At 37.8% G+C, this 16827-nt stretch overlaps 1 protein-coding gene across 18 annotated transcripts in view; it reads right to left on the bottom strand.

The window, feature by feature from the left end:
• KDM6A (lysine demethylase 6A) overlaps positions 1 to 16827 on the bottom strand; it is a 181199-nt gene that overhangs the window by 120480 nt on the left and 43892 nt on the right. For all 18 annotated transcript variants that reach the window (XM_070289926.1, XM_070289933.1, XM_070289935.1 and 15 more), the window contains one exon: positions 278 to 386. In XM_070289926.1, coding sequence (XP_070146027.1) covers positions 278 to 386 — 109 coding nt within the window. The remainder of the gene's footprint in view (positions 1 to 277; positions 387 to 16827) is intronic.

Genomic DNA, 16827 nt, shown 5'->3' with positions numbered 1-16827 from the left:
GCACCTTTCACATGGCAAAATAAAACAGCAGTACACATGTAGGTGGTTATCATTTAGCTGAATGGTCAACTTCCTGATTTACATGGAGTCGTGTAAATCCCATTTCCATTTTTTCCCATTTCCATTTTTTCTACTTTTTTTTTTCTCATTGTTTAGGGGTGTTCATAAGCTTGCAATTTCTTGGAAGTAAGAATAGTAATACATTCGACAGAGTACAATTACAATTATTTTGAATACATATATAAATCAAACAGTAATTAACAAGGGGAAAAATTACCTTTTGGATAATCTTCCAATAAGAGGTTGAAGTGACCTAATTGACAAAAGAAATCAGACTCCACTTTTCCTTCAGCTTTTAAGATTAGAGATTCGTAGCAGCGAACAGCCTAGAAAAAAAACACAAACATTTAAGAAAAAGACAAAACCCTAAAATGCATTTCCTTCCTGAGATTAGAAATCAATATATTTTATTTCTACCTCAGATACAGCCAAAGCATCAATCTTCTAAAATACCTACATGTTTATTAAAAGAGCCACTAATTATGGCATAAGTCCTTTTCCTATCTGTTAGATGGAAATATTTGCCAAAGAAGATAATGAAGGAGCACTTTGATAGCTTTATTCATTAGCTGTAAATCTAAATTTTTACTGTGGTCCGTGTTGATATAAACAAATATATCCAAAGATGGGAAGAACTTTATTGATTTATGTGAGAATTCACAGAATCTCCAGAGTAATAACAACTACCATTTATACTGAGGAGCTACTTTTTACCATAACCTTTACCCATTTAAACTACCATATAAACTGTCTTTCAATTATCTTAACAATACACTTCAAACCCACCAACTCTTAACTCTATTCCAAATTTTACCCCCACTCCAATACATGCATATGTTCTCACTCTTACTGCTTCTTCCCTGAAGAAAATCATGTTTTAAGGATATCATTCTTTTTTTGTAATCCAAGAGAGTACAGGGAAAAAAATGAATGATGGGAAGAAGAGAATTCTGGAGTTTGACAAATTCCAGCTGTCATTAGCTACAGGAGATCCTAGGGAACTTATCCTCTCTGATTTTCAGTTTTAATAACACTCAAAAGGGCTTATTAAAGAATTAAAATTAGAAGACTTCTCTTAAGGGTTCATCACAGTGCTTAGCACTTGGACTGCAGCCTACCAGGCTCCTCTGTCCATGGGATTTTCAGGCAAGAGTACTGGAGTGGGGTGCCACTGCATTCTCCGCTGTCTCCTTATAAAAGAGTCTGAATGCTACACTGACATCTCAGAAATTACTATAATTGGTAAGAGTGAAATTTCAAGATCCTCTTTATTTAAGTCACATATAATCTGATATAGCAGATGGTTAGAGTACGAAAATATAATTTACTTCTGTGTTTTTCATAATTTACTTTTGTGTTTTTAGTATCAATGAAATTTATAAAATTATAGGACTATGACAATTCTTAATTTTATACTAAATAAATTGACTTTTTAAAGCTAAAAATGGCATAAATAAAGCTAGTTATAGTCTTTGTTTTTTAAAATCTTAGTAAGATATTTAGAAACTTTTGCTACTCCTCTCTGATAATTTCTTATGGATGATTAGCATTAACTTTACAAGCAAATAAAGTTTCATGGTGAAAAAGGATTCAAGACATAAACATGAAGTTTTAATAGTCTAAGCAAAAAGATGGCAACGTTCTGTATGGCCTCTATCACCAAACATTGATACCACTACCATGATACTCTATTACCTATCTTCCACTTTCCAAAAAACAAAGGAACACATCTACAGTGAGTACTATACACAACTCTGATCATCACAAACCACACCAGGTAAAAATGAGAATGAACAACTCACATACCAATACACTTGGACTTGATGAAAGAGAGTCACAATAATTTCCAACAAAGCCAGCATGTACCTAAACCTACCAACTAAACGTTGACTGGTTGAAGATGATGCTGACAGAGGCAAATATCAAACGAAATGAAGATGAGCAAAAAGGCAGAATAAAGATTCCAAGCACCCGTGTCACCATTTCATGGTGAAATCTCATGAATTCATTTGAAGTATTTAAGGTAAACACTGACATTAGATACAGGCAAACAATTTTTTAAAAGCATTTAAAGGAAAGTAAAAAAATGGAGCAAGTTTCCAATACTACTAACTCAGAAAATAATCTAGAATGAAACAGTATTTTTATAATAAAAGTTTCAATAAAGGGCTAATTGTAAACACAGAAGATATGCAGTTAGTTTAGATTTAGAACAAAGTTCAGGCAAACTTCTATTAAGTAAAAATATTTGTTAAAGGGGTTACTTTTATATTTTCGCCTTAAAAAAATTTTTTTTTTAATGTGCACAAGTAAAATCATTCCCTTTCCTCTAGGATTCATAGTACTTTCAGTGTTCACTGTAAAGATACTCAGAAATTTTAATGAAAACCATTTTCCCCAGATCAGCATCATTCAATAGAGCATGTTCTGCAATGACAAAAATGTTCCATAACTTGTGCTGCCCAACATGGTAGCCATTAGACATACGTAGTTATCGAGCACTTGAAACATGACCAGTGCAAGACAAGCAAATTTTTAAATTATTCCATTTTAATTTGTATTTAAATTAGACACATGGCTACATATAGAGACATGGCTACATACACATGCATGGCTAATCGACAGTGTAGACTAGATAATTTTTAAAGCTTAAAAACAACTCATTCTCAACTCATATGCTAAACACTAAGAAAGCAAAAATTTCTTGTAAGTTATAGGTATATCTTGCACTAAGCGATGAGCAAAACCCTCCCTAAAAATCACTTTTAAATCCTGTAGTTGTTTATAGTTAGGCGCTTACATTCCTGTAATCTTTACTAATTACTAGAAAAAAAAATTGAGAAGGAAAACAAAGTTAATCATTAAATACTAGAATCAAAGGAGAGTAAAGATTCTCCCAGTCTTCCCAGGTGGCTCAGTGGTAAAGAATCTGCCTGCCAATACAGAGACGTGGGTTCAATCCCTGGGTCGGGAAGATCCACTGGAGGAGGAAGTGGAAACCCACTCCAGTATTCTTGCCTGGATAATCTCACAGAAAGAGGAGCTTGGTGAGCTATAGTCCATACGGTTACAAAAGAGTCGGACATGACTTAGCCACTAAAAAACAACAAAGATTCTCCCAGCTAAGCAGAAAGACTAGATGTCTTCCTCTCACTACAGTGCTATTATTCACAATGTTCAATGTAGTTTGTGCTTGGTAGCTGCTTTGCTTTTATTATTTGAAAAAAATCTCAGAATACTAATATTATCATTATCCTCTATTTCTAAACTTTGAAAGATTAGAGCTCATAAAAAAGACAAATAATTTGCCTTTTTATTTTAAGCATTAAAGTACTTTATGATAAGCTTGGTAAGTGCCTAGCTAAAATGAGTTGTTCCTATTTTAGAACTGTTAAGCAACATCTAAACAAACAATTTTTTTTCCAATCTGAAAGATTAGCTAAGTACCTGAACATACAAATGGTAGAGAAAACTAATGTACATTTAAATACCTCAATGGTTTTCTTTTTTTCTTTCTTTTTCATTCTTTCTTCTAGCATTTTTTGCATACTCAGTCATGTCTGAGTCTTTGGGGCCCCATGGACTGCAGTCCGCCAGGCTCCTCTGTCCATTGGATTCTCCAGGCAAGAATACTGGAGTGGGTTGCCATTTCCTTCTACAGGGGACCCCTCCACAGTCTCCTGCATTGGCAGGCAGACTCTTTACCACTGCACCACCTATCTCAACACAGCCCTAGTTCGGTGGTTCCTATTCTGAAGCCCTTCCTCTTCCATTTCCATCAGGTTCCCAGATGCTTACTGCCTCCCCCAACTGTAAGCTCCGTCAGGGCAAGGGCCATATCCCAACCCATGATCACATGATAGGGACTTAATAAATATTTCTTGAATTAATGATGCAATGTCATGTTATTCTTTTAGGTTCTCAAGTGACCTCTTCTTTGTCTTACATTTCCATTCCTTAATAGCTGCAAGTCAGGATGCTAAGAATTAATCTTAGTAGTTAGTTAAACTCATTCCCATTAAGATATAAATCACTGATATGTTAAATGAACCAATGGTTTTTAAATGAACCAAACTTTTAGGTTGAATATAATAAAAGCAAGCATACAGTCCTGCCCACAATTTCTAAAAGCAGACACAGATGTAAAAGACAATTTAGCAGCTGACTACATACAAAAGATTAAGGAACTGAAGCCAACTACAGGTCAATATGCCATCCATGAAATAGGGCTACTAAAAATGTATTCATGGTCCAAAATAATGAAGCACATTATATAGATCAACAACAATAATCAGCTCACCAGAGTCTGCTCTGACCAGATTTCTAAAATTATCTTTTAAGATCTGCATGCCACACTTTAACAGGTAGTTCCATCGTCTAGTCAAGGCTATGGTTTTTCCAGTGGTCATGTATGGATGTGAGAGTTGGACTGTGAAGAAAGCTGAGCACTGAAGAATCGATGCTTTTGAACTGTGGTGTTGGAGAAGACTCTTGAGAGTCCCTTGGACTGCAAGGAGATCCAACCAGTCCATTCTGAGGGAGATCAACCCTGGGATTTCTTTGGAAGGAATGATGCTAAAGCTGAAACTCCAGTACTTTGGCCACCTCATGCCAAGAGTTGACTCATTGGAAAAGACTCTGATGCTGGGAGGGGTTGGGGGCAGGAGGAGAAGGGGATGACAGAGGCTGAGATGGCTGGATGGCATCACGGACTCAATGGACGTGAGTCTGAATGAACTCCGGGAGTTGGTGATGGACAGGGAGGCCTGGCGTGCTGCGATTCATGGGGTCACAGAGAGTCGGAGACGACTGAGCGACTGAACTGAACATAAAGAAGGTTATAAGTGTGGTGAAAGACGGATAAACTATCATATGAAAATTATTTTAACTGAGTTGAGCTGAGGAGAATCATCAGGGATGCTTCAACTTTACTTAAATATTTTAAAAGCTGTCACTTAGGAGAAAAGATTAACTGCAGTCTGGATAGCTCCAGACATCAGACGAATGAATGGGTATAACTAACAAGCAAGTTTAATTCAGTTCAATCAGAAAGGAGTAACACTTAATGTACCAAAAATTAAATAGGCCACCGTTGGGGGCGTTTTTTTGGCCACACCATGTGGCTGTGGGATCCTAGTTCCCTAACCAGGGATCGAACCAGCACCGTCAGCAGTGAAGGCTCTGAGTCCTAACCACTGACTGCCAGGGAATCCCCTAAATGGGTCATCTTTCTTTGGCTCATATTAATGTAAAGAATTAAAGAATAAATTACTAAGGTTATCTTTGTGGGGATAAAAAGAAGACTTCTTACTTTGGATACAATTCTGCATTTTTTAAAGATGCCTTGGGCTTCTCGAATATAAGCACACAATGTGTAGTATCATATATAATACATACCAACAGACAGACATGTGTATATGTGAATGCATCTCTCTTGACTTACATCCATGATTGCGGTTTATTCACTTTGAATTTCCAGAATTTCTAAATACACTATCTTGAACTTCTCCCCCCAAACCATAAAAATGTCTGCTTCACTAATGCTTCTCAGAGTCTTCTCAGAAATCTGTCTCATAAATCAGAATTCTTCCCCTTCCCAGACACTCAGTGATGACTTTGCCCATTTTTAAAATACCTTAGGAATCTGAAAAGGTTGAAAGTACCTGAGTCTAAACCATTTTTTGAAATTTCAACACACCATATATAAACAAAGTTACACAATTAAAATGATAATCAAATATTATTGATTCTTAATGACATCTATTCTTGAACTTATATATCAGACTTTCATATTTCTTTTTAATTTCATTTACTATTTAAGTTAAAATTAACACATTACCAATTCTAAAGGGTATGTAGTAAGGTCTCCCATTCCTGATCCAAGCCACCCAGTCCCCTTTCCCTGAAGCAACAAGTGTAAAAACTTATTATATTCAAGATTATTTTGTGCAGATGCAAGCACGTATATTTTTCCAACTTTAGTGTTAATATTTAGATAATTTATATGAACAGTGTTTATATAAACTTGCTTCAGATTCTAGGTGTCCTTGATATCCTCTTTTCCTCTGTTAACAGAACCTCTAAATTCAACTAGACATATGCTAACACAGAATACTGGGGTCCCCAGTCATCGCTGTGGGTGTGGCCTGATAATTAAGTTCTGGCCAATGGGATCCCTAACTGGAAATTACCCAAGTGGTAGAAGCTACAAGCTGAGGCTAGAAAGTAGAAAAACAGGAGCCCAAGTTCCTGAAACAGTCTGAGCAGCCCAAAACTGATTGCCTCTGAGAACTCTTTTATACAAGAAATAAATAAGTATGCAGCCTTCTTTTCTCATTTGAAACAAACAACAAAAAGAAGCAGTCTAATGAAATAATCATTAACACATACCAACAGGATAAATGAAAATTAAAAGAAATCTAGTTAACTGTCACTTATACCTGACATTTTAAAGAAGATAAAAGAACTTACACATTTGTTACTCTACACTACCTCCCTCACTCCAACTTTCAATACATACCCATCTTTTGCATGAAAACAAAGTCAGTTAACCAAATTTAAGCATATCAACCTCGATTTTGAATTTCTCAGCCTCTGGACTCTACATTCAGTAAGAAAGCATCACTCAAGAAAATATCATAGCACCTTAATTAAGTACCATTCTTTACAAATAAACGATTGAAAATGCTTTGCTAATGCAAAACATTTTCACAGAACTACACTACTGAAATCAAACTAGATAATTTCGTACCTCAAGTGCTGATAACTAATATCTAAGCTCTTGATACGTACCATGCACTATTCTAAGCACTTTACATATACTTATTCATTTAATCCTCACAATTACTCTATAAGATAGGGAGACCCTACTTCACAGATAGGGAAACTGAGGCATAAAGTAAACCCTGTGCGTAAGGTCACAGAGCTAATAACTAGGAGAAGTTGGATTCAAACAGCAGAGTTCCAGAGCTTGCAGTAAGGTGTTAAATTCAGGCCATGCCTAGGACCTAAAGTCATCTGCAACAAAGAGGACCTGCATAAGCAGCTCTTCCTCTTAACACTCCAACACCCAGTTCCTTCTACAACTCTACCTTCACACCAAACAAAAGCAACACACGAGACCACTACTTCCTGCTCCCACCATCCCACAAGGAAAATTTAGCCTCAGTTCTTTACTATACTTTCTTACCTTGCCTTATTTTAAATCATATAAAAAGCAATCATATCCCCTCCTCCCCAAAAGACACACACACACACACACACACACACAACAGCAAAATAAAACAAAACAAAAAAATCAAGTTCCCATATTCAAAAGCCACCTGTGACACAAAAACACTACTGCTCCTATGTATAAATGACTATGTATGTATGTATGTGTGTGTGTGTGTGTACTAAGTTACGTCTGACTCTTTGTGACCCCACGGGAGCCCGCAGGCTCCTCCTTCTATGGGATTCTCCAGGCAAGAATATTGGAGTGGGTTGCCATGCCCTCCTCAAGATCTTCCTGATCCAAGGATCAAACCCGTGTCTTCTGCATTGGCAGGCAGGCTCTCTTTACCACTGAGTCACCTGGGAAGCCATGTGCCTTACACACATTTGCTAAAACAATAAATGCACATAAAAAGGAAGGCGTTACACTTCGCTGTGGGGTGGGGGCATGTATTACATTCATGATCATGAGCTGCACTGAAAATAATCAACCTTGAATTTTTAAACTTTTAATATGCAATAGGCACCTAGAAATTATTAAATAAATGAACAATCTCAAAACTAGAAAAACTACAACACAGTTAAGGACCTTCCCCAAAGATAAGTGTTTTAAAGAAAAAAAAACTTCTAATCTATCAATATACTCTTTCAGACTTTGTTCTATGCATACAGTCGTGAATGCAGAACTTGCTGATATGAGGGCCAAACTGTATTAAGCCATTTTATCTAAGGGAATTGAGCATCTATGGATTCTGGTATCTGTGGGGGTCCTGAAACCAATCCCCCTCGGATATGGAGGGATGACTGTATATGCAAACAGTACAAATCTTCGTATGCAGTTTATAAACTATTTCTTTCATTCTATATATCACTGTTTACTGTGTCAAAGTGGATAGATTTACACCAAAATTATCTTCACATCATTTTAATAATGGTTAAACCGTAATTTGTATCTAGAGTATCTGGCTGTTAATCAAGTTTTTACTATTATCATTAACCAATGAATGTAATTTGGCCTATTTATATTTTTTCAAAGTAAGTTCCTCACAGTTGAATGAAAAGTACAATTGAAGCTTCTGATAGCTGCACGAACAAAACTAAACCAAAATAATGTTCCACAAGCAGTGCTCATTTTCAGTTCTCTAATGATTTTTCCAAATATTTATTGGCTAAAGTTATTACTTCTTTCATGAAGTATCAGTTTACTGATTATACACACACACATTTACTGGATTATAAACAGCTTTCTCCTAAATGATGTCAGGTGCTATTCATATATAAGATTCTTATATAATGCTATTATAGAATGAATACCTCTTCCCAGTTTGCACTTACCAATAAACTTTTTACAGTTTTTAAGGTAAAAGGTTCCCTATTTTCTCAAAACCAACGACCACTTCTTTTACAGTATGTTATGTTCAGAATCAGAAATCTCAGCCCCTGGCCTAATGAACATTCACCAATATTTTCTTCTAATGAAAAGAAAGAACCTAATTACATCTTTTTTTCCTGTATAATTTTGTACTGACACAGCAGGATTCAAGATCTGTAATTCCCCCATTTCTCATGAACTAAAAAACTTAACATACACATAACAGCTCTGTTTCTATGGTTTATATTCTACATCCAAAGCTTTCAAACAAATGTACTAGGAATGGGTAATAGGACTGCTAAGACAGAGACGACCTCAGCCTCTGGGGCTGAGGGGAAAAAAAAAAAAAAAAAAAGCCAAAGTACCAAAGCAGCCTGAATCTCTCAGCCAGAGAGCCCTTCTTTATGTACCAGCTCCAATCCTGAAAGTGAAAGTCACTCAGTCTTGTAGGACTCTTTGTGACCCCAAGGACTGTAGCCTGCCAGGCTCCTCTGTCCATGAATTCTCCAGGCAACAACACTGGAGTGAATTCCCTTCTCCAGGGGATTTTCCCAATCCAGGGATCGAACCCAGGTCTCCTGCACTGCAGGCAGATTCTTTACTGACTAAGCCACCAGGGAAGCCCATAGCCAATCTTAAGTGCCTTCAAGAGTTTCTCCTGGTTATCAGTACAAACTATCATTTAGAAAATACTGGGGAAAACTTGATATGACTCTGTGATCCACAAAATGAAAGAATGAGCAATAGTGCAAAATACAACCAAATTATGTGCTGATTAAAAAAGATCAAGGGGCAAATAGTTGAATTATCCATTCCTTAGATAAGTCAAAAGGGCTGACGTCAACTAAACCACTAGAAGATAACCCCACTCTATCCTACCATAACTATAAATTTTTTCAATGAGTCAAAAGGCTTTTGGCTCAGGAACTTAAAGGAACTGAAATAAAGGATCGAGCCAATTCAAGTATTTTCCCTAACTAGTGGCTCTTTTAACAATCTGTTTCACTAAAAAGTTCATCTGAAAAACCAGTCCTGAAAGAATATTTTCCCCCAAAACTGAATTTAAAAGTAAACCGGCTTAACACTAAACAACCACATAAAATATTTTTATATAAACTATGAAAACTGACTTCCAAAATACTATTTCAAATTAGCTTAAGTTTCTAATAAGCTCATATTAAATTTCTATTTTAAATCAGTGAAATAAATATCAGCCCACTTGTCTATGAGAAACCTAATGTCTAGCTTCCCCACACAAGACATACACTTCAATTACTGGAATGACATACTTCTAGACATCTCAATCTTTCATTCTGTATGGAATTTTGAGATTTAATTTCTTAAGTCTTTGAACTTCTGCTTCTTTCCAAGATGCAGTGAAACAAACCAAATTTATTTCTGAATGAAATAACTAAAAAACTAGACTAACTAAATGAAAAACAGGTTTTCACCCAGTGAATATCAAAGAACAATGACAACAGTCCTTGAGAAGGGAAAACAAATGTGAGCCTAAAATTATCTCAAAGCTTACTGCTTTTCAGGTTGTAGCACAGCTATGAGAAGTTTTCTTGCCCAAATCAATCATTCTAGAACAAAGTGGAACATCATCTTTACAGTTACTGAAAAGAAGGTAAATTTGTCCATCTACAATTCTATACTCAGTAAAAATACCTTTCAAACAAAGAAAATGAAAATATACTTATTCACACATACAAAAAAAACTGAGGAAAGAATATTAAGTCTTTGAAATGCTTTCTTCCTTAATTCTCAGGTGGAATCAAAATTAAACCAGAAATAAAACTTTATACATGACGCAGACAGAAGAGCAAAAGAAACAATAGCTGCACAACTAACTATGAAGGACAGTTTTCTTATTTTTTAATGTCTTAAAACAAAACTGACCCTAAAACTCTACTTGGGGGGATAAAAACACTCCTAAAAGTAATAAGCGAGTTCAGGAAGGTCACAGAACGCAAGATCAACATACAAAAAATAAATTAGGTCAGCTGGTAAAGAATCCACCTGCAGTGCAGGAGACCCTAGTTGGATTCTTGGATGGGGAAGAGCCCCTGGAGAAGGGATGGGCTACGCACTCCAGTATTCTTGGCCTTCAGTATTCTTGGCCTTCCCTGGTGGCTTAGATGGTAAAGAATCTGCCTGCAATGTGGGAGACCTCGGTTCAGTTCCTAGGTTGGGAAGATCCCCTGGAGGAGGGCATGGCAACCCACTCCAGTATTCTTGCCCAGAGTATTCCATGGACAGAGAAGCCTGGCAGGCTTCAGTCCATAGGGTCACAAAGAGACGGACTTGACTGAGCGACTAAGCACAATGATGAATTAGAAATAAAAAAAATTTAAGACCATTTATAGTAGTTCTAAAAACATGGTAATATGTAGATATAATTCTAACAAAGTATGTGGAGCACAATATGTATGCTGAAAACTACAAAACACTGATGAGTTCAGTTCAGTTCAGTTGCTCAGTCATGTCCGACTCTGTGCAACCCCATGGACCGCAGCAAACAGGCCTCCCTGTCCATCACCAACTCCCGGAATTCACTCAAACTCATGTCCATTGAGTCAGTGATGCCATCCAACCATCTCATCCTCTGTCATCCCCTTCTCCTCCTCCCTTCAATCTTTCCCAGCATCAGGGTCTTTTCAAATGAGTCAGTTCTTCGCATCAAAGCGGCCAAAGTATTGGAGTTTCAGCTTTAGCATCAGTCATTCGAATGAACACCCAGGACTGATCTCCTTTAGAATGGATTGGTTGGATCTCCTTGCAGTCCAAGGGACTCTCAAGAGTCTTTTCCAACATCACAGTTCAAAAGCATCAATTCTTCGGTGCTCAGCTTTCTTCACAGTCCAAATCTCACATCCATACATGACCACTGGAAAAGCCATAGCCTTGACTAGACGGACCTTAGTCGGCAAAGTAATGTCTCTGCTTTTGAATATGCTATCTAGGTTGGGCATAACTTTTCTTCCAAGGCGTAAGCGTCCTTTAATTTCATGGCTGCAGTCACCATCCACAGTGATTTTGGAGCCCCCAAAAATAAAGTCTGACACTGTTTCCACCGTTTGCCCATTTATTTCCCATGAAGTGATGGGACCAGATGCCACGATCTTCATTTTCTGAATGTTGAGCTTTAAGCCAACTTTTTCACTCTCCTCTTTTACTTTCATCAAGAAGCTTTTTAGCTCCTCTTCACTTTCTGCCATAAGGGTGGTGTCATCTGCATATCTGAGGTTATTCATATTTTCTCCAGGCAATCTTGATTCCAGCTTGTGCTTCTTCCAGCCCAGCGTTTCTCATGATGTACTCTGCATAGAAGCTACATAAGCAGGGTGACAATATACAGCCTTGACGTACTCCTTTTCCTATTTGGAACCAGTCTGTTGTTCCATGTCCAGTTCTAACTGTTGCTTCCTGACCTGCATATAGGTTTCTCAAGAGGCAGGTCAGGTGGTCTGGTATTCCTATCTCTTTCAGAATTTTCCACAGTTTCCTGTGATCCACACAGTCAGAGGCTTTGGCATAGTCAATAAAGCAGAAATAGATGTTTTTCTGGAACTCTCTTGCTTTTTCAATGATCCAGCGGATGTTGGCAATTTGATCTCTGGTTCCTCTGCCTTTTCTAAAACCAGCTTGAACATCTGTATGTTCACGGTTCACGTATTGCTGAAGCCTGGCTTGGATAATTTTGAGCATTACTTTACTACCATGTGAGATGAGTGAAAATTGTGCGGTAGTCTGAGCATTCTTTGGCATTGCCTTTCTTTGGGATTGGAATGAAAACTGCCCTTTTCCAGTTCTGTGGCCACTGCTGAGTTTTCCAAATTTGCTGGCACATTGAGTGCAGCACTTTCACAGCATCACCTTTCAGGATTTGAAAGAGCTCAACTGGAATTCCATCACCTCCAGTAGCTTGGTTCGTAGTGATGCTTCCTAAGGCCCACTTAACTTCACATTCCAGGATGTCTGGCTCTAGGTGATTAGATCCCACAAATTTATCCACCTTATAACTGGAAGTTTGTACATTTTGACCAACATCCCAGGCCCCCCCCCAGCAAACCAATCTACACTCTGCTTGTGCGTTTTTTGACATTTTTGGATTTCACATATAGCAAGATCTAACAGTATTTGTCTTTCTCTGTCTGACTCAATTCACTTAGCATAATGCCCTCAAAGTTCATGACATTTTTTTGAGATAAAATTGATGTATAATATTAAAGTTACAGGTGTACAACATCAGTGATTCACAATTTTAAAGGCTATAATCCATTTATAGTTATTATAAAATATTGGCTAAATTCCCTGGGTTGTACAATATATCCTTCAGCGCTCAGTCATGTCCGACTCTTTGCGACCCCATGAATCGCAGCGTGTCAGGCCTCCCTGTCCATCACCAACTCCCGGAGTCCACTCAGACTCGCGTCCATCGAGTCAGTGATGCCATCCAGCCATCTTATCCTCTGTTGTCCCCTTCTTCTCCTGCCCCCCATCCCTCCCAGCATCAAAGTCTTTGCCAATGAGTCAACTCTTCACATGAGGTGGCCAAAGTACTGGAGTTTCAGCTTTAGCATCATTCCTTCCAAAGAAATCCCAGGGTTGATCTCCTTCAGAATGGACTGGTTGGATCTCCTTGCAATCCAAGGGACTCTCAAGAGTCTTCTCCAACACCACAGTTCAAAAGCATCAATTCTTCGGTGCTCAGCCTTCTTCACAGTCCAACTCTCACATCCATACATGACCACAGGAAAAACCATAGCCTTGACGAGACGGACCTTAGTCGGCAAAGTAATGTCTCTGCTTTTGAATATGCTATCTAGGTTGGTCATAATTTTTCTTCCAAGGAGTAAGCGTCTTTTAACTTCATGGCTGTAATCACCATCTGCAGTGATTTTGGAGCCCAAAAAAATAAAGTCTGCCACTGTTTCCACTGTTTCCCCATCTATTATTTCCCATGGAGTGATGGGACCGGATGCCATGATCTTCGTTTTCTGAATGTTGAGCTTTAAGCCAACTTTTTCACTCTCCTCTTTCACTTTCATCAAGAGGCTTTTTAGTTCCTCTTCACTTTTTGCCTTAAGGGTGGTGTCATCTGCATATCTGAGGTTATTGATATTTCTCCCAGCAATCTTGATTCCAGCTTGTGTTTCTTCCAGTCCAGTGTTTCTCATGATGTACTCTACACAGAAGTGAAATAAGCAGGGTGACAATATACAGCCTTGATGTACTCCTTTTCCTATTTGGAACCAGTCTGTTGTTCCATGTCCAGTTCTAACTGTTGCTTCCTGACCTGCATACAGATTTCTCAAGAGGCAGGTTAGGTGGTCTGGTATTCCCATCTCTTTCAGAATTTTCCACAGTTTAAAGTTCATGAAAATTTTAAAGTGTGACAATACCACATGTTAATGAGGATACAGAACAGCTAGTGAAAATGCAAAATGGTACAGTCACTCTAGAACACAGTTGACAAGTAAAGTTGTCAACAGTTGATTAAGTATTAAGTAAAACATATATTTATCACAAGACCCAACTATTACACTTCTAAGTACTTACTCTAAAGAAGGAAAAACTACCATTCATACCAAAATCTATATATGATGTTTATATTAGGTTTATTCATTATCAATGAAACTGGAAACAAATATTCAACAAATGAATGGATAAACTGTGGTACATCTATATTACAGAATTCTGTTTAGCAATATAAAAGAATGAATTAATTGATACAGCATGGATGAACCTCACAGGTATTAAGCTGAGTAAAGAAGTCAGTCTCAAAAGACCACATTGTGCATATATTTGTCAAAACTCATTGAACACAACACTGTAAATCAGCAATACTTCAATAAAATATTGTTCTCAAAAACTCAAACACCTATAAGAAGTGAAATTAAACAGATGCAAATTATACCATAACAAAGTTTATTTTTAAACTGTTTAAAAGTAAAAAACAGTAACAATGTATTGTGGGGGTTTATAACATGTAGAAGCAAAATGTATGACATTAATACAAGAGACTAGGATGGAAGAAAAGGAAGCACATTCTTTTAAGTTCAGTACTATGCATGACATGGTATAATTTGAAGGTAGGTATGCTGTGATTAGCTACAATTAAAAATTTTTAAATTACTACAACTGATAAGTATAATATTCAAGCTCAATATACAACTTACATTCCTATGTACCAACAATGTTGGAATTTGGGGGGAAAAATTTTAATGCCATTTCCAGTAATACCTCCCAGGCTTCCCTGGTGGCTCAATGGTAAAGAATCTATCTGCCTGCCAATGCAGCAGAGACAGATTCGATTCCTGGTCCAGAAAGATCCCACATGCCACTGGTCAGCTAAGCCTGGGCACCGCAACTACTGAGCCTGTGCTCTAGAGCCCAGGAGCCGCAACAACTGAATCCACATGTTGCAATCGCTGAAGCCCACGTGCCTAGAACCCGCGTTCTGCAGCAAAGAAGCCACCACAGTAAGAAGCCTGCACGCTGCAATTAGAGAGTAGCCCCTGCTCTCTGCAACTAGAGAAAAACCCTCGCAGCAATGAAGAGCCAGCACAATCAAATAAACAATTAAAAAAAAAAATAGTACCTCCTCCTAAAATGAAGTGCTTAAGATTTAAATCTAACAAAATACATATAGGATCCATGTGTAGAAAAATCACAAAATGTTGATGAAAGAAATCAAAGGATATCTAAAGAATATCTATATCAGAGAGAAATAACATGCTCACAAAATAGAAAACATTAATAAATCAATTCTCCCTAATTCAAGGCTGCTGCTGCTAAGTCGCTTCAGTCGTGTCCAACTCTGTGCGATTCCATAGATGGCAGCCCACCAGGCTCCCCCGTCCCTGGGATTCTCCAGGCAAGAACACTGGAGTGGGTTGCCACTGCCTTCTCCGTAATTCTAGGCAACCCCAATCAAAATCCCAGAAAGTTTTGGATATACCAACAAGCTAATCTACAAATTTTATGAAAAGAAAAGGAATCAGGACAGTCAAAATAATGCTGAAAAAGAGCAAGTCAGAGGATTCATATTACCCAATTTCAAGGTAATAAAGCAAGCAACAATAATCAAGACAGTGTGGTATTGAGGAAAGAACAGAGACCAATGGAACAAAATCGAAAACTCAGACCTATACAAATAAAGGCAACTGCTTTTGACAAGATACAAAGATAATTCAATAGAAAGGGAATTGTCTTTTCCAACAAAAGGTTGTGGAAAAATGGGACGCCCAGTTGCAAAATAACAACAAAACCTCAACACATACTTAATAAGGTGAAATAAGAACATTTTGAATATATCAGATGCATATGAAGAAAACAAAAATGATCTCTAATGTCAGATTCAGAAAGAAATGAAAAGCAAAATGTTAAAACATGTGGGTGACAACTTTAATAATACTTTGTGTTTAAAACATGTCCAGAATTAATATATTCAACAACAGTGGAATGAAGGAGACTAAGAATTTTGCATCGCTCAAGAAAAAAGAGCATCTATTAGTTAGGCTTTAATAGCTTACCCATGGACCAGCTGGTAAAGAATCCACCTGCAGTGCAAGAGACACAGGAGATGAGAGCTTGACCGCTGGGCTGGGGAGATCCCCTGGAGGAGGACATGGCAGCCCACTCCAGTATTCTTTCCTGGAGAATCCCATGGACAGAGGAGCCTGATGGGCTACAGTCCACAGGGTCACAAAGAGTAGACTTTAATAAGTAAAAAAATGCATGCTATAACCCCTAAGGCAGCAGTTCTCATTAAAGTGTGGTTCACAGACAACTGGGAGTCTCCTAAACACTTCTGGGAGGTCTGCTAATGTAAAATTATTTTCATTATAATACTAAAGATATTTTTTTTTAACTCTATTGACATGCATACTAATGATGGAAAAAGTAACGGTGAGTAAACCTGTTTCAGGAAAGGAGACCCTTTCCAGGGCCCAAATGGGGCTCTTGTCTAACACTCAGAAATGAATTGTCAGAGAAGACACACGTGCTGACAAAGCAAGAGATTTTATTGGAAAGGGGTGCCCGGGTGGAGAGCAGTAGGGTAAGGGAACCCAGCAGAACTGCTCTGCCACATGGCTCTCGGTCTCTGGTTTTACGGTGATGGGGTTCATTTCTGGGTTGTCTCAGGCCAATCCTTCCCACTCAGAGTCCTTCCT

This window comes from Ovis canadensis, chromosome X (assembly GCF_042477335.2).
Source record: "Ovis canadensis isolate MfBH-ARS-UI-01 breed Bighorn chromosome X, ARS-UI_OviCan_v2, whole genome shotgun sequence".
Classification (NCBI taxonomy): domain Eukaryota; kingdom Metazoa; phylum Chordata; class Mammalia; order Artiodactyla; family Bovidae; genus Ovis; species Ovis canadensis.
The sequence above is the reverse complement of the archived record's forward strand: the minus strand, read 5'-3'. Positions and strand labels throughout refer to the sequence as shown.